The 27523-nt window shown below is 33.0% G+C and overlaps 1 protein-coding gene across 1 annotated transcript; it reads right to left on the bottom strand.

Moving 5' to 3' along the window:
• Window positions 1-1395: 1395 nt before the first annotated feature.
• Window positions 1396-27523, bottom strand: LOC108730510 (UDP-glucose:glycoprotein glucosyltransferase-like). The gene is given in 30 exon segments (XM_018460251.1): window positions 1396-2344; window positions 2700-2940; window positions 3149-3362; window positions 5382-5533; window positions 5924-6072; window positions 6178-6294; window positions 7101-7285; window positions 18579-18663; window positions 18666-18715; window positions 20152-20306; window positions 20432-20548; window positions 20669-20944; window positions 21030-21212; window positions 21303-21480; window positions 22026-22418; window positions 22511-22717; window positions 22795-22980; window positions 23108-23216; window positions 23296-23773; window positions 23847-24087; window positions 24178-24536; window positions 24606-24827; window positions 24903-25123; window positions 25219-25432; window positions 25500-25695; window positions 25787-25959; window positions 26063-26254; window positions 26348-26586; window positions 26677-26893; window positions 27146-27523. Coding segments are annotated over 29 exon segments (5892 nt in total). The 5' UTR covers window positions 27146-27523; the 3' UTR covers window positions 1396-2201.

Genomic DNA, 27523 nt, shown 5'->3' with positions numbered 1-27523 from the left:
ATTTGTATCGAAGGTCCTCCTCGGCAATTCGACGCATTGTTGGCTCGCTTACACCAACAATCGATGCTAATTTTCGCAACGATTGCCCTGGGTCATCCGAAATCAATGCTTCTTGAGCTCTTTCAATGACTGCGAGGATCCTCGCGGTGCGTTTCGCGCGCTCTTTCGAGTGACTCTTCCTCGCTGGCATATTGGAACCTTCATTGGGCTGTTCTAAAGTCGTATATTTTGCCACAACATCATAAACGATTGATCTCGGGTATCCAAAAAACCGAATTATTTCCGTTGCTGAGCGCCCAGCGCGAAGGCCTTCGATGATCGCGGCTCTTCGATACTCCGCACTTGATTTCAACATCGCGGCAATTTTGAGAATATGACTGTTTACTAGAAGCATCAGGTTTTCTCGGACGCCAACAACCTCTCGCGGAGGCACAATATAGCGGAAAATTCTAATTGAAATTTGTCCGGATTTTGGTGACGCATCCTGTATATGATTTTATATGTGTGTGGTTATTCGCACGTGTAATAACAGCTGTTTTGTACATATGATTTTCGTCAGGACGAATATATTATTAAATAACAATTGTCTTGAGTTCAAGTTCAATATAATTTTTATTTATTCTCTTTTTTTTTCTTTGCAAGTGCATATGTACAATATCCTTTACAATTACAATATCTGCTAGGTGGTAACTTTTACCACCAACGAGGGATTATTACAAAAATACGACCAACTCTGGATAAATCGTGATTGTCAGGGGTGCGTTCCAAAACTTGACTCTGTCAACTCCGAATATCTTTTTATCCTTGTTCAACATTCGATGAACAAGGATAAAATAATAGGTACTCGGAGTGACACAGTCGAGTTTTGGAACGCAACCCAGTAAGTCCGGAGATAAGTGCATGAAGAACGATGACATTATCGACTATTTAGCTATATTGGTCCGGACCCAGACTGTCTAGACAACAAAAAGTTCAAAATCGAGATGTGAGACATCTTACAAATATCTTAGACTATTTTAGACATCTTTAAAGCCTAATCTGTAATGCGCTCTTTGTTTCCTCTTTCTTCCTCACAAAAATGTTTCATATAAAATTATATAAAATTATATATAATTATACAATAAAATATATAACATTCATATATATATATAACATTTTTTTTCTCGGGTTGCTTTTTATTGCCTTTTTGCCTCTTATTTATTTTTTTATTTTCTTTCGCCCGAAATAAAAGTTGATGAACTTCAAAAGAGATAAGAAACGTACATGAAAAGAAATGTGATTGTCAATGAAACGGTCGTAAAGGAAAAAAGGCATGAGGTAAAAAACAAGAAATAGAAAGTAAAGAACACACTGTAGATTACCCGTAGCACAGATATCCAAGCTAGGGATATTCTGAAGAATATCTTGAAAATGCCCCAATATTCTGAGAACGTTAGCAGGAACATCTCTGAGATAAAGTATGCTGTACGGGTAGACTTAAGACGTCTTTTTAAAAAAATGTTTTTAAGATGTCTCATGTCTCGTTTTTGAATATATGTCTTGTTTGGGGAGGATAACATTAAACCTGTCCTTATAAAGATCATGTTTATTATCCTCAGCCAAAACAGTTGATGATGTCAATGCTCTATAATTATGGGCAAGCTCTCCTTGGGTCCTTTCATGGATACGAAAAGTCTTTAGCCGGTCATCTTTAATAATATCTCGTCGATGCTTTTACTGAAGCATTTACAGTCACTCTTAAAAATAAATATTAATTATTTTTACAATTTTTAACTTGAAAGATTAACATATCCATCTATTAGTATGAAAATCAACGTGAGAAACATTTACAATACTTATCGTAACTGAAACAATCGATGATATATCTTGGTTTATTTGTGAAACTAATTATAATTTATCAGCTCATAAAGGAATAACACACAAACTATTCATAATAAACACGTCGCGCGTTGTACGAGTGACATTGATTGCTCGTATGTATCTATATGAGCTGGTTAAAAAAAAGAAAGGAAAAAAGAAAATGTATAACAACAGTTCAATGTGATGCATGTATGCTGCTTTCGTGAATAAAGCAATCTTTACGGCTTCATTTGTGATGAATATGATTGTGATGATAACGATCTAAAATTATCTTCGTTGCACATTGCGTCCCTTATTTTGTGACTATAGGACACATAAGTACGATAACAGTAACTGTCTTATTATGATAGCGCTTTGCACTGTTTGCAGTTCTCCATTCGTTCATTGAATTCCTCTATTTGCAACGTCATCTCAAAGAATTGGTATTTGTCGTGGATATTCCGCGTAGCGGTGCATAAAATGTTCTGGGGACTTGATCCAGGTTCTGCGAATAAAAACATCGCATGTTCCAATAAAAAATAAATATCGCAAAATAATAAATAGATAATAAGACAATAATATGAATGCGAAACATGATTTTACTTATAATAATAAATTTAGAAGCTTAAAGTTGAACGATGAAATGCAAGAATTTATACAGTTTGAATCGAGAAATATATATATATAATGATCTAGGATAGTGCTAAAGGATCTAGTATCAGATGCAAGAATTTGAGAATCTATAAATACGAGCATGCTTTGTGACGGCGTACATTATTTTAAGACTTTAGCTTGGTTGCATAACTAAAATGCGTAAATAAGAAGTGTACATGTTAAATTGTATTTTTGGGTGTACGTACTTATAGCAAGATGCGCTGACAGAGCAGTCTTATCGAGTGAAAGCGCCCAGATTCTAAGATTGTGCACCTTAACGACTCCATCTATTTGCATAAAGGTGTTCTCCACATGCGAATAGTCAAAACCCTTAGGAATACCTTCCATCAAGACATTAATTACATCTTTAATAATCGCCACTGTAGTGAAAATAACTAATATGGAGAAGAGGAATGTACATATTGGATCCACTAAGCTCCAACTTGGCTGAAATATTAATCGATTATATTAGTCATGCTTTATGTTTTCGATAGACAAGCCTGTTTGTTCATTGAGTCACAAAACTTCTATAAAAGATAAATATATGAAGAACGCAAGAATGACAATTTTTCAAAGCTTTATTTTTATTTTACGAGACACGATAAAAGTATGTAATAATATGGTTGGTAAATTACTAATAAAAATTTGAAGATACCTTAAAATAAATGACTAATGCGGCGACGAATACTCCCACGCTCTGAATAAAATCACCCAAAACGTGAATGAATGCGGCGCGCACATTGATATTCTTTTTTGATTGCTCGTCTTTAAGATCATGATCATGCCCATTTTCCTCATCATCGTGATTGTGCCCACCGTGACTGTGTCCGCCGTGACTGTGGCCATGCTGATGCAACGACAGGCCCATTCTATAATATCACATACGTATGATGCATATATTTCTCTCTAAAGTAATTAAGTAAAGACGCTAATTCTAGAAATTTTGTTACAACTATTTTATATCTACAATTTTGAGCTAATTTTTTTATTTAAAATAAAGTTCAAATCAGGCCATTCATGTAATTCAATTAATTCTCAAAGATTTCTCATTTCGCACATTTAAATTAATTCGTATATTATTCGCGATTATAGTACGCAACGAGATGTTCCCCAAGTAACACAGTCTGACTAAATTCGCTGCTACAGCAAAAATGTAATTATTACATTCTACCAGCCTTAATTATATCTTAGCAGCAAATGTTATTTTATGGGTTTTGTAATTGCAAAAGTGCTGTGACAACTATTAAAAAGATCAAAATGTAGCCACAGTTACTTTAGCTGTGTATTATAATAGTTGTACAGTGACTGTGACAACTAAAGAAAGTCAAAATGCACAGTTATTTTATTTGTACTGATAATTGTAAAGTCACTGTGATAGTTATCAGAAAAGCCAAAACTAGCCTCAGCCATTTTGCTACTTTTAAAGTTAAAAAGTGAATAGTTTCAAGATCAATGTTTTCAAGATGAAAAGAAACTTGCAAAAGTTTAGAAAATTCGGCTGTAATTTGTATATACAAAAGACAAAACGTGATTATCAATGTTATATTGCAATATATTTAACATATATCATAGCAACAAAATGGTCAAGTATCAATGGTCATGTATTAATGGTAATCAGTATATTTATAAATGTTTGTCCGCGCTAGTATACTTACATGTATACGTATATGTACATTATAAATTGTAATAATTTGCAATAATTATTAATGTTTAAATTTCATCTTAGTGAAATGAAACGATTGCCAGAGATTCAATTCCAGTTAAACCAAAAAATAAATTTTTTTACTTCTCTTCTTACAAATTAAAAAGTTAAAAATTAACTTTTATTGATTTTTTATTAATTTACATACAAAAAAACATTCTCCTTTATTAGTCTGTTTGTCTTTATTCTGACTCTGCTGTAATATGAGACAATCTTTTTACAGTAAAATAGTTATGTAATCAAATGGCTGCAACATCATTTTCAAAGTCTAAAAATGTTATCCAATTTTTGTTGTTAAAACTTTGTCGAAATGGTCTAATGACATTGTGACGATAGCTCTGCTACATGTTGCAATTTAAACAATGCAGTTTAAACGTTGCAGTTATCGCAAACATTTTAAACTTTAAAATGTATAAAAAGTCTAAAAAAAATTTTCACCAGGTAAAGAGATTGTTACATTTCGATGCTTTCAAATTTAAAGCATCGAAATGTAACAATCTCTTTACCTGGTGAAAATTTTTTTCAGACTTTTTATACAAATTGGAACATTTTTCAGAAAATACTCAGAAAGTTTACATTTTCTCTCAGAATTTTTCGTACAAGTAAACCCTGAAATATTCTGAAATTTCTCAACCCATAATTTTAACAAAAATATATTTATATTTTTTAGATTTTATAAAATTTCATCAGAAATTATACTTACAATAAATCTTATGTATATAGAAATCATACGATATTTCATAACTAACATATATGAAAAATTCTGAAAAAAGATGTGGATTTTCTGAGAAGTGTTCTGATTCGTATAAAAAAAATGTGAAAAAGTTATAAAATTATATAGAAATTCTGAAAAATTATATGAAAAATTCTGAGAAAAATTTTCACCAGGGTATAGCAGAATAATTATGCATTCAAATGGCTCCGACATCGTTTTTAATGTTGTCTTGTTTTGTTGCTACAATTTTCAAAACGTCACAATGACGTTATGGCAGTATCTGATGGTGCTATTTAAACTGCGACAACGTTATCGTAGTTTTGAAACTTCATGTGTTACTTGGGTTAATGTTACATTAAGTACATTATATTTCCCATTGTTATAGGAACAATCGTGTATCATATTGCATGAATCGCCATTGAGTTAAGTACAGAAGATTAAATAAATATTATCTTTAATGATACCACTAACACTAGATTTACCGCAACACCAACTGCAGACGTGATCAACATCACCGTTGCATCCAGTTCGAAGTCTTTATGGACAATTCTTTCTATCGCGAGGTAGAATAAAATGCCGGTAACTACCCATATCAATAAAACCGAAGTCAATGCCCCGATAACCTAAAACAGCGAATATGAAAATGTCCTATCATCAATTTCCGTGTTGTAATATTTCCATTGTTTTATAAAATACACTGCTTTGGAAAAGAATTTCTGAGATACAGCATACGTACATTTTTTTCACGTGTGCATTAACTGTCTTTCTTTTGTAATATATCACGAATAATTTCGAAATTAATTAAAAACTATTTTTAATAAAATTCACGCAATATTTATTCCATGTATATACTGTTCTCACTTCATTCTAACTTCACTAATTTCATATCACTAACTTCTACATCTAAATAATTAATAATGTAAATTATACTTATTTATCAATAAGATTCCACGTTTAGCTAAATCAATTTTATCTGAATATCCACATCAAAGGGAGAGGAAAAAAATACTCACCTCCGCTCGATACCAACCAAAAGGCATTTTTCTAGTGGCTGGTCTGCTGGCGACCCAAATGGAAAAAAGAGATATCATAAAAGACGCAAAGTCAGTCAACAAATGTGCGGCATCAGTTGCTATAGCCAAACTATTCGATAATACTCCGCCTAAAGAGAAAAAGAAAAATAAGAAGAAAATTTATGATAACTCTGAGACCATAAATAATTTTTGCATATTCTTGTTTATATAGATAACGCATTTTGTTATATTACCGACGATTTCTGCTATCATAAAAATAACGCAGAGCGCACTGGCGATCAACAACTTCTTTCGGGCTTTTTTGTCGATCTCTTCATTCCTCTCCCTGTGACAATGATCTTCTGGAGATACTAAAAATAATCACAAGAAAGTAATATAAGTGATTAATTTAGTAAAAAAAAAAGGAGCTACTTGAAAAGTCAAACTCGTTAAATGTCAATTAAAGTTATTTGATCGATGCAAAAATTATATTTTAATATAATAAAATATGATAGGTTTTTTTAGTCTTCCCAGTTAATTTAGGACGCACTAATAGAGAATTGGACGGATATTTTTCTTATAATGATTTGCCATTGTTATCTCTATTTTTCAGATAATTTTCATTTCACTTTTTAATTATCACTTTCTCAAATAATCAAATAGCAAGGATATATGCTGACCAAAAGGAAAGGCAGCGCGTGAAGGATCTTCGCACATTTTCCTTAAAAAAAGCTAGAATTGCTCGGTGACTAAAGAAACTGACGTAAAAGGAGAAGGTTTATTACAGAATAAACGTAGTGCACTGAAAAAACTTCCATATGGATAAAGTAAAACTAAAACGCGCATTAAAAAACACATTTTTCTCGAAATTTTTCTTTAAATGTCTTTGACCTTGTAGAAATGATAATTAAAAAACTAATTAAGATAATTTCCTGGTTTTTTCTTTTGTTTTTCCTAATACTTTTGCGCAGGAATTATAATTAAGTTTTTGTAACAACAATGTTTTACAAACGAGAAAGTAATAACTTTTTGAAAAAAATTTAACATTTTTTATGCCATCAAAGATTCTTAAAAATTTTCATTAAAAAATTCATGAGAATAGAATAATTTTATGGCCGGCAAAGGTGAAAGGCCCCTTAAATCGCATTATTATATATATCTCGCAAAGAAAACGTACATGGATTTTGTTGATAGTCCGTAGTTGTATTTTCGTCGCCGGAGCTTTTCACAACCGTACAACAACCTGACAATTTTCCATGAACGCAGAAGATGACCTTCCGTGGTGACATCTCATTTTCCTCGTCCTCATTGTTATTCGGGGGAATGCTCGTTCCATAGCCATAAATCGCCTTATCTTTAAATCTGCAAAAACATCATTATAAATTTCTATTTTATACAGTTGAATATTATTAAAGTAATGGTACAAAGAATCATTTTTACAGAAAAGTGACTTTTGACTTCACTACGACGATCACGCTTTCTTTCGACGACGTTGCGTAATGGAAGAAAGTGATTACGTAATAAAATAATGTGTATAGCTCGCCGTCGATGATTCGGGGAAAAAAGTGACATTATCGTAGAGTCATTTATATTTAATAATTATTTTAAGTCAATCATCTCTTTCATCATGTCAATTTTATTTTATTGAACTCTTTGGGTACGTCAAAATAATTTCGGTAGCTTTTTATTTGTCACCAACAAATCACGATATCGGATATCAATCCCGTTTTATACTTCTTAGCTTTCTTTGATAAGATCTATATGAAGAGATTTGTGCTGGTTGACGTGATTCTTGAGGCAGTAGTATATTATTTATGGAACTCGGTATAAAGTCCATTAAGTTATACATCCAAATTATAGTGAAGATTATAAAATTCTAACTTGTAACGGAATCTATTTCCTGATTAGAGATTTATCGAAAATAACTTACATAATTTGATTAATTTGATAAAAAGAGGTTTCTTAATATTCCTTAATATTTCTATCTTTATTTTTTGTTAAATTAGATATCTTTATTTCTAAATGCAGATTTATAAAAATATTTCTTAGAAATATTAAGAATATTATTAAATATATTTTACATATTTAAAATTGTGATATTATTAAGAATAATCAATATTTTAAATGAAAAAAAGTAAAAAGAATATAAGAAAATGAAATATTTTCATATACACGTTTTTTTACTCTATTTTAATTACGTAAGCAATTCTGTAAAAAGCCTGATGGAGACACACTTGTATGCACAATATGTATTGTTAATAACAGTAACACATTATATTCGTAAATACGTGACCAGTTCTTATCGCCTTTCACAGAATGCTATTATCTATTAGCCAGATATCTCAATGATGTCGCGCGCAAATGCGTATTCGTTTCACGCGTACCTGTGAGTTACTCTGTCACCGTCTGTGATTCGATTACGAATTACAATGATGCCGTGTGCAAAATCACACGATCGAAAAATATCGATGGAGATGAAGGTTTCGCGATATCGCATACGCTATTTACATTAAAAGATGTGTGAAAGAGTTGAATAAAGTCGCATTTGAATTTCTTTGGAACGTTTTTATGTCATATCATTAATACGTACACATATGTATATAACATGTGTACACGTGTATATATAACATAATATGAAAAATTATAATAAAAATAGTTTTGTGACTTCAAAAATAAATTAATATAAGTAAAATGCTTATACGAGCATTTGCGGTGCATAAACAATATATATTTTTGTAAAGAATTATGAATAATATAAAATTCTTATAAATATTATATTATAATATATTCATACACTAACAATGACGCTCATACGGACATTTTATTTGTATTTGTTATGTCCCTATAAGCGCAAAATGTTCCTAGAATGTTACATGAATATTATTAAAAAAAAAATTAAAATAATGTTATTATAATATTTTGAAAATATCATAAATATTTTTTTAATATTACAGGAGTATTCTATAGAATATTTTACATATTTTTTACGTCTATATATTTTTTTTATCGCGTAGCCTTAATCTTTTCGGAGGCCGTGCTCGCGGCGCGGAAAAGGAAGACTGACCCTCAGAAATTCGTCCTTTAGAATACAGACGAACAAATATGGCACGGTGATCAGATATTCACAAAGATTCGTGACGGTTTCCGTCGTTGAATCAAGGTACTTACCGGTAGTGTATAATCTGTAGATTTTTGCCGATACCGCGGATGAGACGCGAGGACAACACGAGGACTCGCATCGATGCGTATCTCGAGCGACATACTTCCTTTCGTTCACGATATACGCGAATGAAGTTGCTTATCTCTTTTTCTCCCACGCTCGCCACTTAATGAGGAAATGTCAAATGGTTTCACAACTATGTGGAAACTTTTCATTTGTTATCATTTGAGCCGCCAATACGGAAATACAGCAATAGGGGACTTTTACACAAATTACACAAATTACTGACTTTTGAAAGTCGTCGTTCTATTAATACTTTTTACTTATATGTTTTATAAAATACTTATTATTGAAAAACAATGAAATATTATACAAGATCAATGATCGAGCTTAAGATGGTTGACAAATTACAATACTTATTTAATCGAACATATTAATTTTATATCTTTATGATCTCTCTCTCTCTCTCTCTCTCTCTCTCTCTCTTTTATATTTTATATTTTTATACAGATTTTAAATTGTATGTTCGATTAAATAAGTATTGTAATTTGTCAACCATCTTAGGCTCGATCATTGACCTTGTATAATATTTTATTGATTTTACATTACACGAGCGTCTTTATACATATACTTATTATTCTCATAGTAATTACATGTATGCATTTTAGATCAGTTGAGGGGTCTGCGGATTATCGTCATATGCTCTTAAATAATCAGATGCACCAGAGGATTAATAACTGACGACGGTTGTCATGCTATCCGACACCATGTTAGTTTCGTATTAATTATACTGTGATAACAACATATGAGAACAACAGTCTCGCCTCGTCAAGTCAGAGAGAATCGCTTCATGAGCGTCGACAAGACGTTTCATAGAAAAAATGTATTGCTGATATGATAAGAATTTTTGTAAACTTACAAACTCTTAATAAGATATTAGTAGATAAAATAAAATCTCTTAATAAAATTAGTCTAACCATGTTCCAGTCGTTTACTAGCACCTAAAGAACTTAAGAACGAGTATCAAATAAAACGACCCGGGAGAAAATGTTATGTATATGATCATATTGTATATATATAATTATGTCAATTTTTTATATAATTTTATACAATTTTATATAATTATATATATTTATGTATAATTATATATGAAACATTTTTTCTTGGGAACAGTTTTAATGAAAAAGAGATTGTTAACAAAGTGTATGAATAAATGCGACGAGTAATTTAAAAAACTGGTAATATTAAATATTAAATGTTAATATTGTCTGGAGAAAATAGTATTTTTTGAAATATCTCGACTGATAATTCCAGAAAGAAAACTTGAGCGAGCGCAATCCTTACGCATCGCGGCGCCTATGATAGTTTCAGGATCGCACGACAAACGCGAGTGCACCCTTCCTCCGCGATAAAACATGATCGTTACACGGGCTATAAAATTATGCACTTCGCAAATGCCACTACTTGTCACTCGTGACTTAACGCGAGATAACAAGCATGTTGAACATAGTTTGACAATGTTGATAGTAAAAATAGTTTAGGAAACCATTGAAGTCCTTTATCTTATCTACACAAAAATTACGTATAATACAGTTTCGGTTAAACAATCATAAATTAACTCGATTTGTTATTTTCTCTTGGAAAGCGTGACGGGTCGATAATGAGATAAAAAAGGAGAAAAAACTTGCGGTATACGCGGTTTTACAGGTACGATGCGCTGACGAGAGAGAAACCCAAGAAGTCAACCGCAAACGATCGTCAAACGATCGTGCTTTAAACGATCGTTGATGGTCGCTCTTTCTCTAATGACGTCCGATCTAGTCGTTGGACTTTAAAGAAGATAGTCCAGCTGATTATCTGCATATACGTAATTTAATTGTCTTATATTGTCATCTGTCATGCAAGTCGGTTAAGCCAATGATTTTCATATTCCACATTTAAAAGTACCTTTCCATATAAAAAGACTGTACACGTCTTTTAACACGAATCTGAAGAAAGTATAGAGTCTATAGAGTGTATTTCTTTATTTATTCTATTAAGGCTGTGGTCAAAGTCTCGCTACAAATGCTTTGAAGCGTTTGATGGATCAATTAGAAGAAAGAACAATTTTACAAACTGACCAATTAAAAAACGCTTCAAAACGTTTGTAGTATCACGTTTATCGTACCCTTAGTGATACAAGTTGACACTAAAATATTTTACCTTTCTTGATATTTGGTGATACAAATCGTGTTATGAAAGCATCCCAATACAACATAATAGAAAATAATTATTTTACTATTTGAGTCGGATATAAATGTCAAACGTACCGTTGATTAATCATTGGAGTATGTACTTAAATTATTTAATGGATTTACAAATGCAAATGTACCATTAATCAATCGCTGGAGAGTGTAAAGCTCTAATTTATTTTAAATCATTTAATGGATTTATATACACATATATATATATATATATACAGGGTGTCTTTAACTGATCACGTCACCCATCATGAGCAGGTAGAGCGGATCGAACTAAATTGAAAAGTCCTCTATCATTTCGCAATTTTCGCAATAGTTAACAAGATAGGCTAAAAATGGCTGAATATTGGTCTTCAATAATTTTTTTCTCAAATACTATCAATTTTACAAAAAAACTATAAGAGACAAAAATTGTTTATTTTCTTCTCATAGAACTCTAAGAATTTTTTCAGAATTTTTTATCAACTTTTTAGTACTGCATTTTCTTATTTTTATTATCATGAGAAAATACGGTATTAAAAAAATTCTGAAAAAATTCTGAAAAAATTCTCAGAACTTTATGAGAAGAAAATAAACAATTTTTGTCTCTTACAATTTTTCTGTAAAGTTGATATTATAGTTTATAGTATTTGAGAAAAAAAAATTATTGAAGACCAATATTCAGCTATTTTTAGTAATTAATATCTTGTTAACTATTGCGAAAATTGCGAAATGGTAGAGGACTTTTCGAATCAGTTCGCTCTACTTGCTCTGGTGGGTGACATAGTCAGTTAAAGCCACCCTGTATACGAATACAAATGTATAACAATGAATCCATTCACGTTTTACGTGGATTACTAATGCGAGAGAATAAAAAAGAGACATCAAAAGTGACGCAAAGTATTTCAAGGTTTTAAGGTCCACGGACACCGAGACGTTTTCAGGTCAAAGCTGGTTCCATTATTCCATTTGCTGAAAATATTCCGTGATGAACAAAACCGAGCGGGAATCATGCGAGAGTGCACTCCCCTTATCGTCTTCGTACGAGTAGTTTCTCATAATTATGTAGTTCCTCGGAGTTATGATTTACGTAAATGATGTTGACGCAATTTTATCCGAGTTCAATGATTTGTTGTAAATACCCGGGCGAGAAAACGGAGCAACAAAACGATTCAATGAAAGTTATTAGCAAGAACGAAATAATTTTCCTCACCAGGATCTTTTTTATTTCAGGATTCTATCTCATGGAATAAATCTTTGTAAAACGTTGTTGTAAAGACTATAATTAACGTATAAAAAAATAATCGTGTGTTAAAAATAGAAATTTACGTATCGCGAAGATTTGTTGAGTCGATTCCACTTTGTGGAAAAACCCAATTTGTTATTTTTATGTGCGAGAACTGCAATTATGCACGACAGTGTTTAATGAGAAGAAACGTTTATGTTTTTGTTAATGCTCATGAAACTGGTTGCACGTCCTCGCGTGCGATCATTGTATTGAGATTTGAGATCCTGTCGCGTGGCAAAGTGAAGGGGAATCGCGGCCTTGTGTTTGCAGAGCTACAATGCATGTCGCGTACAGTAAAATTGCCGCATAATTTCGGCAATCAGTGAGCTAGCTCTGCGACTTGTTAACACGCGGAGACATTGCCGAAGAAAGAGAAATCGAAAGAGGAAAGCTTTCTCGCCAACAATGCGACGAGTGTGTGAATGTCAAAAAACAGTTGATTGCAGTTGATAAATGTAAAAATTTTTTAATAACATTCCGCAATGTTTTTATATTTATATCAAATTCTTTCAAGGCTTCCGCGATGTTACATAAAACGGATCTTTTTTATGAATGAGAACTTTTATGAATGAGAAGTCCTAATTTATGAGAGATTAATATGTTTTTTTATTGCTGCATTAGACTACACTAGAACTTTTTTCTCGCTTTTATCAAACATATATCTATTTCATTTTAAGTACAAGAGTGTACAATAGTTCACAAAAAAACAGACCTAACAATTTAGAAACTCTTGACTTCTTGATATTTTTCCAAAAGAGATTTACGTCTCAAATATAAATGCAAAAAAATTATCTAAAATATTTTATAAGGTGTGTTGTGAATGTGTTATCGAAAGATTTCAATGATCATATCATGAATATATGTTATCGGATGATGATTGACGATATGCGTACATGTAATTTCTCTCCCCAAAGAGTTAATTTTTCAATCGATTCCGCTAGCCAACGATTATCCCATAATTTCCGTCTGCCAATATACAATTCGATATCAAGAATATGATATCGAGCAATATATTCCGAAAAGAGAAGAAGTTCGACACCTTCAATATTCATGTGCGAATATTAACTGTGAAGATCAACAATTCTCCAAAAGATACTCTCTCGAGAAACACATTCCAATTTTTCTGATTCCAACAGACACCACTTGTCATACTTTCACGCAACACCGTCGTCTCTCTTAAAAAATCAAGCTCGTCACAAATTACGAAGAACAATTAGTCGCGCATCGAAATGCCACAGCTGCATCCTTCAAAGCTGCAGAGCAAACCGAAACCCGTAATACGGAGTGCAATCTGAAAGATTGACAATAGCCCCTTCTCTCGAAGTTTCTGCGATCTCGCAAAATTTTCCACTCGCTGGTCTCGTGCAATCGCAACCTCTCCTTCGCCATGTCTCACCTGACTCGCGCACAGCGAGGACCAAAGATTGCGACTGAAAAGAAACTCACAGCTTGATTTTCTCGTCATCCATGATCGATCCCGAGGTGGAGCGTACGCGGATCCAGCCAGCTCTCAGTCGGTCGGCCGCCGATGGCGCGACGTCGCCGTGTTGGTCTTCTTTGAACGGGATCCGTTCGAAAGCGATCCTTCGTCGAGTCGAGTCGTAGACGAATGCCAGAAAAAAAGAGGAAGATAAAATCGCGATTCGTCCGAGGCGGAGAAGCCGCGGGTGGAGGCGACGGTCGAGGAAGGAGGCACGGTGACTGGTGCGTGTTGTAATCAGCGAAGTCGTGTGGATTGTTGTCCTCCGGACGACCAGAGAGACGCGAATCGACTGCAACCGTCACTCGTCGAACGAAGAACGAAGGCACGGAGCTGCGGCCTGCCGCTCTTTCGGTGCAAGAAGACCCGCGGTCAGCCTGGGCCCGCTCGTCTAACAGATAAAAGATCTAACATTAGCGATCGGTCCGTCTCCTTCTTATATACGAGCATTCTCTTTCTACTCTTCTTTCTCTTTTTCTTTCCTTTTTTTTTATATCTTTCCTTTCCAGTCTCTCTGCCTTTTCTTGCAGATAGTCTGTCTTTATCAGAAATCCCCACTCACACTGATACGTCACTCTCTCACTCCTTGCTCTATCTTCTCTCACCGTCTCTTTCTTCTATCTCCATTTGGAGAAGATACGTCCCGTCGAGCTTTCGTCCCACACTCAACTTCATAAAGAACACAGACTATTTTTTAGTAGCCCATAATTTCAAGTGACTTTGAACTCGTCTGGGAGAAATCGTTGAGGAAAAAGCAGCTCCGATTTAAGAAATTCTGATTAATCGAATTAGCCGCTTTTTAGATAAAACTTCTTATCACGCACGTTGCTCAGTTTTTAAAACTTCTAAACACCCCCACCCTTGTTGTATCTAGTGTATCACCATTCACCGATACATCTTGTATCTTAGAATTTGACGACCCCGCATGGTGTCAACAGGTGCTTTCACAAGTCGGATCCGGTTTGTTGCATCCGCAATTCGCAATGGGTTAGTCGTGCGAATAATTCGTGCGAATTTATCGGCAAATGTGGTCGTTTATCCCTTTCGCATTGACGTCTTCGCCATAATCACGCTGATTGCAGTATACGTCTTATCAATCTCGCTCAAGTCTCGAATGAGACCAGCGTTCATTCAAAAGTCCAGCGCGGGATTGACGCGAAATGTCAATTTTCCACGATTTTCTTTTCCAAAAAAGAAAGGGAAAAAATTCTTTAGATCAGTGATGTGTTTCTTAAAACTCCATTAATACAGATTATAGCGAGAGATCCTGTTGGACAAAGCGAGTCTAAGCGAAAGTCTACGATCACATCACGGATCTCGCCATGGAGCGCGAATTGAGACTGAGAGAGTGGCGAAGGTGAAATAAATACGCGGGCAACGTTCACGTAACTTTCCAGAGAGGTATTGCTGATACACGTGATGCAGAAGCACGCGACGATTCAGAGAGACGATTGTCGATCACGCGAGGAAGCGGATTTCATAATCGAGAGATTCTTCCTGCGATCACGTCATGCTCCGACTGCGTTAAATTTTAACAGATTCCCTGATCGAGCGAAAATTGATTTGCCCTTGGAAAAATGTAGAGACTTCATCACAACAGCCTTTGTTGATGACTTCCAAAATTATCATAACAAATCTGTAAAAGAATCTTACGCCGGGTCTACAATAAATCGGTGTGAGAAATGAGATAATGGAATCGATTCGACATTAGTTGTTTAGTAAATAAACAAAATATTTGTTACAAACTAATTGGTGAATCTCAATGAAACTTTGCATAAGTCATTTTTAGTACTTAAAATATTTACATAAAAAAAATTCAGATTTTTGTTATTATTTAAAAAATTTTTGTTTATAACAATAAAACTAATAACAAATAAAATAATCCATAAAAATGTGTTGCTCAATAAAAACAGAATGTTATGAACGTAACTTTCACATGTATCTAGTTTGTTTAAAGCGTATTAATATATGTATTTCATGTCCTTACAACCTCCCCTTAAGTAGATGACTATTATAATTTTTCACATTCACAATAAGTCGTTAATTGTACAGTGAGTCGTTTGGCGACCAATGGAAAGGAAGAAAGTTGAATTTGGCTAATCTTAAGGAAATTAGTATCGTTAATTAAGACTTTAACACCCAAAATCTTAAGTAGTAAGACGTAAGGAAATCAACATATTGGATTTACCGATTACGTTATGGCCTTATGGTCCTGTTACATTTTACTGCTTAAATTTTTTTGTGAGGGTGCCTTCCACTTGATGCTTGAAACGCTCATGGAATCATTTTATCCTTGTTATTTATCAAATATTACAAAGACAAATAATACTCGTGAGCATTGTGAGCGCCAAATGGAACGCACTTTTAAGTTTAATTTAATGTTTTATTCAAAATGGAAGGCTTTATTTATGATATCATGAATGAAATCCATTGGGTGAAACATCAGGTTAAACTTAATCACAAGTTAACAAGATAAAGAAAAACAGAGTCTTAGTCGTACAAGTTAGCTGTTGGCCAATTTCACCGATTCACCGATAAGACTTAGGACTACCGACTTATTTTAGACCGGTGTTAGATAAGATAAAGATTTCAGTGAGGGAGACGTGGAAATGGTAGCTTAAATACTTTCGAAGAAGACAACACAAAATATATGATATAAATTTGCATAGTAATTGTTTCAAGCACGCTCTTGAAAAGTAAATATCTTTTCTGTTGTGTCATGTATTCGTGTAATTGTCTTTTTGGAATATTAAATGATTAATAAAGCAGCTACAAAAGAGACAATTTAAAAGAAGGTAAATAAGCTGAAAGAGAACAGTACAATATTTACATAGGTATTCTCTTTTTTTTTTACTAATAGTTGAATTTCACAACAAATTAATATAAAGAATTATAATAAATTAAATTAAAACAAATTTAACGTCAAATTATATATAGTATGTCAAATTTAGTGTGTCAAATTTAACGTCAAAAAATGTTCGTCTAACTTTTAGTTGTATGATGAAAATCGTGTTCACTCGCAGCATAAAAATATAGATGCAGTATAAAAATATAGACAGTCATTCTCGACGTGCGATGAAATATAATAAAGATATGCCTGTTACGTATACTTCTTTTTAAATGCTGATAGTCGTATGCATGGATGCCATGGTTTGCATTGTGCATCATTGATCAATGCGCAATGCAAATACATGATATGAGATACTTGGAAAAATGAATGTGCGAGTAACGAGAAGATGGGAATACTTAATAAATTATCTCTAACTAAGTCTTATCTAAAGCTACGCTCTCACATGATATAAACTCATAAATCAACACAATGTAATGCGGAAGTTTTCGATTCTAAATTGTACGTCTCCGCGCTATCCAAGATCCCGGTAATGTTTTGAGATCCTGGATCATGCAATTGCTTGATTGGAGTCAATTGAAATTGAATCGTTTGTCGAAATCAAACTTAGCAATTTTGATAAATTGAAATAATAATATTAAAAGCGCGAGAAGAGATAAGAAAAATTGTGAACTTGTTATTTACTCATCGATGGTGCAACCGAAGTCCATTTTCACGGTAGTGTTCGACCAGAACTACTGACTGCTATCTGGTGCAATGATGTTTTGTAACTCATTCGGCAGGATATCGCAAGACGAGGGGTAGGGTTTCGTGTAAAACAATTGGATACTTAGGGTTGCCTTTTTACGTTTACGCGGAAACGTAATCGCAAGAAAAAAAAGTCGTCACACACAGAATGTTGGACAGTCAGAAAGAAATAATATCTATTAATGGATGACCTCCGACTGTCTATCAAAAACTACGTTTACGAACGTCGCCGATAATAAAAAAGCGTAAAGGTAGCAGGATTTTTAATGATTGGCATGTCCCTGATACGGATAATTTTTAACACGTTATTATTTTAGATTTTTCGATAAATTATATTAGTATTACAATTGCCATCAGTTTATAAACTTTCTAACAATAATAGTCGATGAAAATTACTTTGCATTTTTTGTCACTGTCAAGATTTGTGACCGTTTGATAACGCGTACGTTTGGTCGATACTCGATAACTTGCTATTGTAATAATGGGTTTTTTATACATAAATAATACAATTTAATGCAACAATTCCAAAAAACAAAAAAAGTATATAAATACTTGTACTATGTACTATAAATTTTAGTAATAAATATATAAAAATAAATTTTTAATTTTTCAACTCAAGAATTAATTTAAGAAGCACTCTTTTCTTCATTTTCTAATTATTTTCCTCATTCAGTGTTGTTTTAAATTGTTTCAATTATTTAATTTATATATCAAATTATCGGAACAATTTTGCTATCCACAAGGTCTCATTTTAAGAAAGACAAGTCTTTGTTTTTTTTTTGGTAAAGTATCAAATGCTCGACGAACTCAATTAATTACGAACTGAATTAAATCTGCTAACAAACAAGAAGTACAAGAACGAGTTATATCCAAACATCAAAATATATATATATATAATCAAAACAAGACTTACTCATTGGCTATGTTGTTTTGTTCGACGACTACAGGGAGAATTTCTACGTCGGCGGATTTATCTCCGCTGTTATCCATGTCGTGAATTTTCCAGGCAGATCGCCGAGGAGGAGTGCGAACGACGCGGGTGCGCGAGCATCGAACAATTGACAGAAGCCGTCCGCCAAACCGATCGCGCAGCCAAGGCAAGGCAAGGCAAGGCAAATCTGCGGCAGCGCGGGGTTACTATGCGTCGGGAGATGTCATTAGTGCGTGGCGGTCTGGCTCTCTCTTTCTCTCTTGATGTGTTTACATAAATATTATGAACAAAGGGGACGCACACATGACGACCTAAATCAATCAATTTGATATCTTTGTCTCCACGAGAGCGGTCAATAGCAACCGCTTCTGATTAGATGCACAGATGTCTGATGACGAGTCCGCGTTGTTGCGCTTTTACGCATTCATTGATCTACCAATGAAATCACAAAATAAGCGAAATAAGATAAACGATGATAAATTTATCACAAGAAATTAGAACATCCATTTCGTGCGACCTCGCGCATTATGCTCGATCCTCAATTGAAAAATGATCAATGATAGGACGCAATGGTTTTAAGCCTGCTCCGATCGTTGCTCTATCATTCCCATTTCGATATGATCGAAGAATTGTATTATGGAATGTTTGGGTTACAGAAATGTGTCAAATTTCTTCACTCGCCTCGCTCTAATTAGCTTCGCGGCCGCGGCGTTCAAAATAAATTCCTACGAAAGATACAATCGTCATTAACGCATGCAATGATCCGTGCTGAAAAATATATCGCAAAAACTCATTAAAAATAGAATCGGATTTCTAGTATCTACGAATAAATTTATCGGTACATAACACTATGTACAGACAAATTTTATTTAAAGGCCTAATGTCGATAAGATTTTAACTCTTTTTTTTTTTGTCTTCTGTCTTTCTTTGTTATAGTCTACAGGAGGAAATATCAAAGATATTTTACAAATATTACAAGTTTATTTCTTATAACTATCATAGTAGACAATAATCAATCACAACATTGGCTCAATAACATGAACAGAATTGTATGCTCATGAGCAACCAGAATACTGTAATATCGGCAATTATGGACTTTACTGACTTCTTGCTTCAACTTGGTTTAAAGAAGTAGTAATCTTGCGCGTTTGTAATACGAAAAGATGAGATTGTTTTGAAGATTATAATTTAAGATATTATACGAAGTATGGATCTAATAAGTAATAGAGACCTTCAGCTTCCAATACATCCTTATTTTTAGAGTTTACACGAGTATCAGTAGCAAATATTTACACATAAGTGCCAAACGTTAATTACAAAAGTGAAATATATAAATTTTTACGTATTGACGTTTGTTAATCTAGGACAAACGAAAATTTCTTTATACAGAATTTTATAAAATTTGTTTAACAATCTTGGAATTCAATATATCCTTCAGATCATCATATATAATTTACAATTCATTGTGGCTTGAGACATGTTCAACAGTTTCTGAAACAAAGAAAAATAATAAATGTCTCGTAAAAAGAAATATATGCATGCATTTAAAAGATTTATTGCGAGAAATATACCGTTGTCTCTCCATGTCTGTCTGTTTGCATTCTCTATCTTTTGTTGCAGAACTTTAATTTCTTCGTCGTAACCCACCCATTCCGGCAAGATACGCATGGCTGCTTGTAATTTCGCTTCCTTAGTCATCGGGTTATTACACTATATAACACAAGAAACGAGAAAGAAAAAGACAATTACTTAATAAATATAAAACTTTAGAAATATTATATTTCATTTACAGAAATAAACATATTCATTTTTGCGATGTAAATGAAAATACATACTAAATCTATAGTTTTGGCATATTTCTTGGATGCATCGTCGCACCAAGTTTCACACCATAACCATTCTTGTGGTAGTGTCTTGATGGCCACTTGATGGATCATATTGTTAGGGAGATCCTAAAATCGTCACCGATTATTTTACAAAAACGCAAAGAAACGATGTTGTGACGATTATAATAAGTAACAGTATATAGTCTTCTTTATATTGTAAATATTAAAATTATTCGTTTTACATACTTGATCAAGGTTTGATAAGCTATTTGGATCTTGACTTAATGCCTGATACTGGCCACGCAGCCTATCTCCGGCAGCAATACGACGGAATCGTTTGAGATCAACCACATATAGCGCGCTAATGTGGTAAGCACGACCCTGCAAGTGATTTCTCCAATATCCTTGCTTCCAAAATCTGAAACCATCCATTTCGGTTCTGCTGTCACAGAATGGCGTATACGCATAAGGTGCACCGCCAAGATCCAAAATTGCTAATTCCTTCAAATCTGCTCTTACTACCTGTACAAAAATGATAAATAATTAAAAAAAAACAAATAAAATAATTAAGAATAATTATATCGCTACACATTTTAAATTTCTCTACCTGATCAGCATCAACAAATATTATTTTCTTAACGTTCAGCGGGAACAGTACGTCGAGGAACAAAATTTTATATCCCCAAATAGTCCTCTGTTTTTCAGTTTGTTGATGAAGCCAACGAGGCCACTTGTATTGAACAAGTTCATACTCAAAGCCATATTCCTTAGCCATATGAGGTAAAAAATCCTATATCATAAGAAAGACTTTGTTACTTGTTTTCACAATTGGAAAAAGAATAGAGAAGATTTCATTACTATTTGCTATATAGACATTTACCTTCAGTGTTGGTGAAAGATAATTTTTTAAAAACCAGAATTTGACTGGTGTTTTAGTGTGTTTAATAACACTTAGCATCATGATCTTCAAAAATCTTTCATATAAATGCCCAGAGGCAAGAGAGAAGATATTTAATTTCTCATCTTTATCTTCATTTTCGTCTGTCGCTGTAAACGTCCTAGTTTTGGAAATATATCAAAACATATATAAGACTTATTGCAAATTTGAGTTGTCATTTAACTATTTTATATCAGCGATAAAGTATCCCAATTAATACAAGCTGTATTAGTAAAGCAGTGATATGTCAAGTCAGTTAATAAGACGATAAATTGAAGACAAGAACACATATTGGTGACTTGGAATTATAATAATCAATGTGAATGAACTAATAGTTCAAAGTATTCATCAAGATTGCAGATTAACTGGATGTTAGAATTTAAAGCCACAAATATGTTCTCCATTATAGTATATATGTATGTATCTATCTCTGATTTATGAAGTATGTGTATGTGTGTACTTAATTATAGAAAATTATGAATGTATAATTATTAACTACATAATAATGAGAAGCTTACCAAAATTTGGCAATGCTAAAAAAGAGAGAACAAATAAAAGTTAAGTTCAAAGGTAACGGAATACCATACTACTCATGTTAAATACTAACACCCAGCATTAGGAATTCGTGAAACATAGAATACGAATAATTCAATCAATCGAATGTACCTAGAAATGGAGTTCCATAATCCAGAATCTTTCTCGTTGTCCGATAAAAGATCTACCCCCGCTTTGTCTGGCTTTTTGGAAACCTTCACTTTCAACACGTGACTTCTCAGAGAACTTATAAGGACTTTCACATCGTTACCATTTTGTATAACGTTCTGTCCATCAATAGTAGTAAAGTCGTATATTTCTGCGGACCGTCCTTGCCGAAGTCGCAACACCCATTCGCCAGGATTTGCTTTAAGTTGGAAGTATCCTAGATTGGCCATTACTATAGTATCAACCATCACAGATTGTTTCTCAGTGCCTAATGTGAATTGAAGGCCTCTTGGTGGATTTCCCATTACTGCTTCAAAACAGTGACCTTCGAGCAGCAAGTATTCTAATTCGAATTCACTGAAGCAATACAAAAAATAAGTTTTAATAAAACTAAAATAAAAATTATTTGATTCAAATATTTATAATAAGATATATTTTAATATTTTTACCTGTGTACGCCTATTGCAACATTATCAAGTTTAATGTTATCTAAATCATAAACACTGCGAACTACTTCAACAAGCCAGTTCTCAGGTGCATGAATGTATTGTGTTAATAAAGATGAAGTTGGAAGTTTTGTAAATTTTGCGATAGGACCACTAATATCTCCTTCTGTTGTAAATTGCAACTCGGGTTCGAGCACAAATCGATAAAAGCTGTAATAAGAGTGAAAAATATATTATAATTTATAACAAATAAGAAAAAATTATGAAGAAACTCAAACATTACTTACCTTTTCAACGGCATATCGCTATTCTTGTCTACGCAATTCAAAAATACTTTTATATTGCAATTTAAGGCTTGTTGTAGTGTTTTCAATATTGGGCCCAATTTTTGAGCACCACGTGAAACTGGATCTACAATGGCAATAAAGTTAAAGGCAACTTCATCGGGATTAGCTGCTGGAATTTTTATAACGCTGCAAAATAAAACAAACATATGTATATAAATATGAATTCTTGTATGTAATATATATTCAGTGATTGAACATTTTTGTCTATGTTGTGTTCTTTAGTTATTTTTATATATAAAAGTCATTATTTTACCTGTGATCATCTCCATGGAAAGGAACATCATATCGACTTCGAGTTTGTGGACGTGGCACTAAGAGTGAAGTGATCTTCATAATCATATCATCCGTAATATTATTTTCTTCTACATAAAATATTACATTTAATGATTTTTACCGCATACATTTAAAACTATGATTTTTAAGTAATAAATCATGAAATACCATATTCATCTTCATTGAAGATTTGATCCTTTATCAATTTCATAAATAATTTCTCGCCATAGTTGCTTTGGCTGAATCTTTCTAATAAAGAGAAGTCGTCATTTGTAAATTCTTCATTATCATCCAAAGGGCCAATAACACGGCCATTGCACAAAACTGCTCTTGTTCCCAATTCCATGTTTAAAACGGCTTTAATGTAATGTTGATGCAATGATAATATCGAATTTTGATTCTCTAAGATTGCTGCCACAGATTCATATATATCACTTATAGACGTATATCTTACCTCAATCTCAAAGTTATCATTAGCAATGAGAGCTACGGTGTCTTCTTTGAGGATTTTACGCATGTAAAGTATAGCCTTTTCCGGTGATAATGCACTTATTGCAGCAAGCACAATTTTGTTAATATCAGACTTTAAATTCGAGTCATCTTCAGCATTAATAATAATACTAATTCGCGCATCAGTATTTGATTCCTAATAAAAATATATAAATTTTATATATTCTATTTTATATATATCACACGAAGTATAATTCTAAATTACATACTACATATTCAAGAGCCTCTCGTAGTAATTGTCTGCCAGATAATGATTTCAAATCAGCTACAACCCAGAAGGAATATAAATGACGCATATTGCGACGCGGTACGAACAAGTAATTCATTTTCTTCATTAAATAAGTCGATAGATTTTGAGAAGCCCATTTAGTATAATCATCATCTTCAGGAACTGTACCGATTAAATTTAACCATGCATTCTTATCCACTTTTAAAATACGTTCGTTCAATCTAGAAAGCGAAATAATCAAGGTAATCAAACCTAAACAATTTACTATGTTGATTAGATATAAAAAAGATTTAACTACAAGTGTTACATACCGTGGCATAACGTTTGGTTGGTTCATGAGGAAATCAACGACGTCGTCTCCTTCTGTTACTTCACCTCGATACACTGCTTTTTGTAATATAGGAGTTTGCAACATAATAGTAGATAACACTGCTTCCTCATACGATTCAGAATTGATCTGATTAGGTGTCAAAGGTACACCGTTTAACAAAGCTTGTGGGAACTTCTTGAAACCACATCGTTTTATAAAGTCGCTGGCTAGATGCCGTCCTACATCATATTCTGACTCCTCACCAAGAATGTAAGGTATACTAGCGGATGAGTCTCTGGATCTAATAACTTTTTTTATATCATCCACGTCGGCACCAGAATGCCCGATGTAATTTCCCAACTGAAGCAAAAATAAATATTATTATTTTTAAAATAAAGACACATTAAAATGCTAAATATAAAGCTTCACCTCTGACAAGAAATGTAAAGCCTCTTTTGGACTTCTAGTGTCTGCAAAATAGTGATATGCATTGTTAACTGCGACACTGGCATCCATTAAACCTGTTACAGATGTATTATAATTTGTCACAAAGACAAATCCTACCCTCAATGGTGCAGAATGCGCATAGAGAGATTGTGCCAGAGCAATAAGTGGCATGGAATCGTCACTTAAAGGATCGATAATTAATACCTGAAGAAAAATCATGTATTAATTATTCAACATAAAATAAGGAATTATTGTTATTACTAATTTAATAATACTAACTAGATTATATAAATTTCTTCTAATATTTCTGAGCATGCCAGGAAATGTTGGCCGTAATAATTCGGTTAACGACGGTGACCAATTACTATAGCGTGGATCATTTTCGATATCGTTGATCCAATTAATTGCGGAATCTCTTATGTCCATTGCAAAATTTTGATTATCTGTACCTCCAGATAAATCCAAAGCTAATAATTTACTCATTTTTTTATTACTAAAACCTAAAATAATTCATAAAAATATATTCTTTAAATATGTATAGTTTAAAGTTATATTATTTAAAATTTACATATATATAACTATTTGCAAAGTGTACCAATTTTATGAAGAGCTTCCATCACTCGTAATTCATTCCTTAAAGATTCTAAAAGGGTTAAAATATCAATAGCTTCCAGGTCAAAATATAAGCCATTGATGAAAAGCGCTGTATCAGTTGGCTGTATATTTAGACTTGCCATAAATATTTCTTGATTCAATTTCATTTCCTTCTTCATATCAATATTTACTTTAGTTCTGATTAGTGATTTTGCCTATATAAAAATAAATTATTACATATATACCCAGCCATATAGATACATAATTCATTTCAATACATACTTGCATAGGAAAATTTTGCGATATATCAGTCAAGATGTTTAGTGCTTCTGCAGAAGGAGACTTCATTATTCTTTCAGCTGCCTGATGACTTAGTTCTTGAAACTGCCATACTTTAAAAGCACCGATTTCATGACTAGTTTCTAGTAAATATGTCTGTATTTTATCCAATTCGGCTTGATGATCTGGATATAATTTCCTGAAAAAATAATACATTACACCATATTGATGCAAAGTAACATGTAGAAATACATAAACTAAACACTTTACGTTCTTACTAACCACCTTACTTTAAAATCATAAAGTTGATCCCTTCAATTTCTTCCATGCCATCGTTTGCCATTTCGGAGCTTTTTCCTGTGTTGTCTTTAATATCAGAATCATCAGTTGCTTTGTACTCTGTAGATTTCATTTGCAACTCTACACCATAGCCTGATAAACGCAATTTCATATCCTCCCTCTCCTGTAAAACGTTTCAGATATAAGAAACAAAATTCTATATAGTTCAGATATAAGAAACAAAATTCTATATAGTATATTCAATGTCTAAAATGTATTTCTATTACATTATAATCCTTAATAAAATGACGAAGAATGTAATTGATTCCTTTTGTTTCTGCTATATTTTTTAGCTTCTCATGAAAATCAATAAACGTAGATGTCCCAACCTGACCATACAATATCATTATTTTATCAGATTCCGGAGTACTTAAATATTTATGATCTACATCATAAGTATCTACAGTTTCCCATGTATCCTGAAAAATAAATAATGTAATTATGTGAGTTATGTTAACAAATAAATTATTTTAATAGATGAATTATATAATACAATATGTTAAACTGCCAACCTGTTCAAGCAACCTATCTATATCTTCTAGAGAACAAGTAAATGTTTCACCAATGTTAACAAAATTGTCGCACAATCCATACGAAGAAACATTTTTATTCACAGCCATTTGAAAGAACATTTCCACACGTGCAGAATAAATACGTAAAGACATTGCTAACTTAAAAACTGCTATCTCAGATTGAGACAGATAATTTTGAGCCAACTGCAAAATTATGTTATAATTGTCCTGCTGTGTACCTGTTTGAAATAATTAGAGAAATTGAGTATGACTGGCTTGCACTTTCAATTCAACTGAAAAATAACGTAATCAAATAATAACATAATTACGTGGTGTAGAATATTTAGTTATTTTGGAATATGATTCAACAAATTTCCAAAAGTAATTTGGATTCTCATCGCTAAGATATTCAGCTGCCTCGAGAACAAGAGGTGTTTCCTTCCATTTGGCATTTATTAAAGTTGTTACGTATTTGTTGATCTTCTTGTCGGCTCCAAGTTGACTGGAGCATAATGAGAGTATGTAAAAAAATATGAGTCCCTTCATCTGCAACAAATAAGAACGAAATCAAGATCGCCAACAAACTGTTACATGCATTCTGCAACAAGCCATTAATCATAAATCAGAAGTTAGAAGCTGGAAATTGACCAATCACAGTCGTTAATTTCCAGCTTCTAACTTCTGATTTATGACTAATTTATTGTAGAATGGCCATTATTATAAATCTCCCTTGAATAAAATTCTAGCAGAAAATCGAATGTTTCATCAACAAAATTTTGCAATCTTCACTAAACTCACTATGAATCCTACTTCAATATACACATCTGTCACGAATACACAGGATGACAAGATGTCTAAAAATGCCTGATGAAATCTATACGTGCGGTATTTAATATTTCATTGATAAGCATTCGTGGGGTTCGTGATCTTGTCGACAACCTAGACATAGACAATGAACGCTGACACTGTACGTATATCGTATATACCTTCGAAAAATGATTAAAATTATCTTAGCTACATTGATGGCTATTGCCGATCCATCCAGTGCACGTGCCACATACACAATATCTTGGAATGGTAATCGAAGTAATCGGACTCAAAGAGCAATTATCGTCCGGCAAGTTTAGGATCATTAGGACAGAGAGAAACCTAAGATCGGCTAGCCCAACATTTTAC

This window comes from Mycetomoellerius zeteki, unplaced genomic scaffold (assembly GCF_001594055.1).
Source record: "Mycetomoellerius zeteki isolate Tzet28-1 unplaced genomic scaffold, Tzet1.0 scaffold93, whole genome shotgun sequence".
Taxonomy (NCBI): domain Eukaryota; kingdom Metazoa; phylum Arthropoda; class Insecta; order Hymenoptera; family Formicidae; genus Mycetomoellerius; species Mycetomoellerius zeteki.
This window is presented reverse-complemented; position numbering and strand designations above follow the sequence as displayed.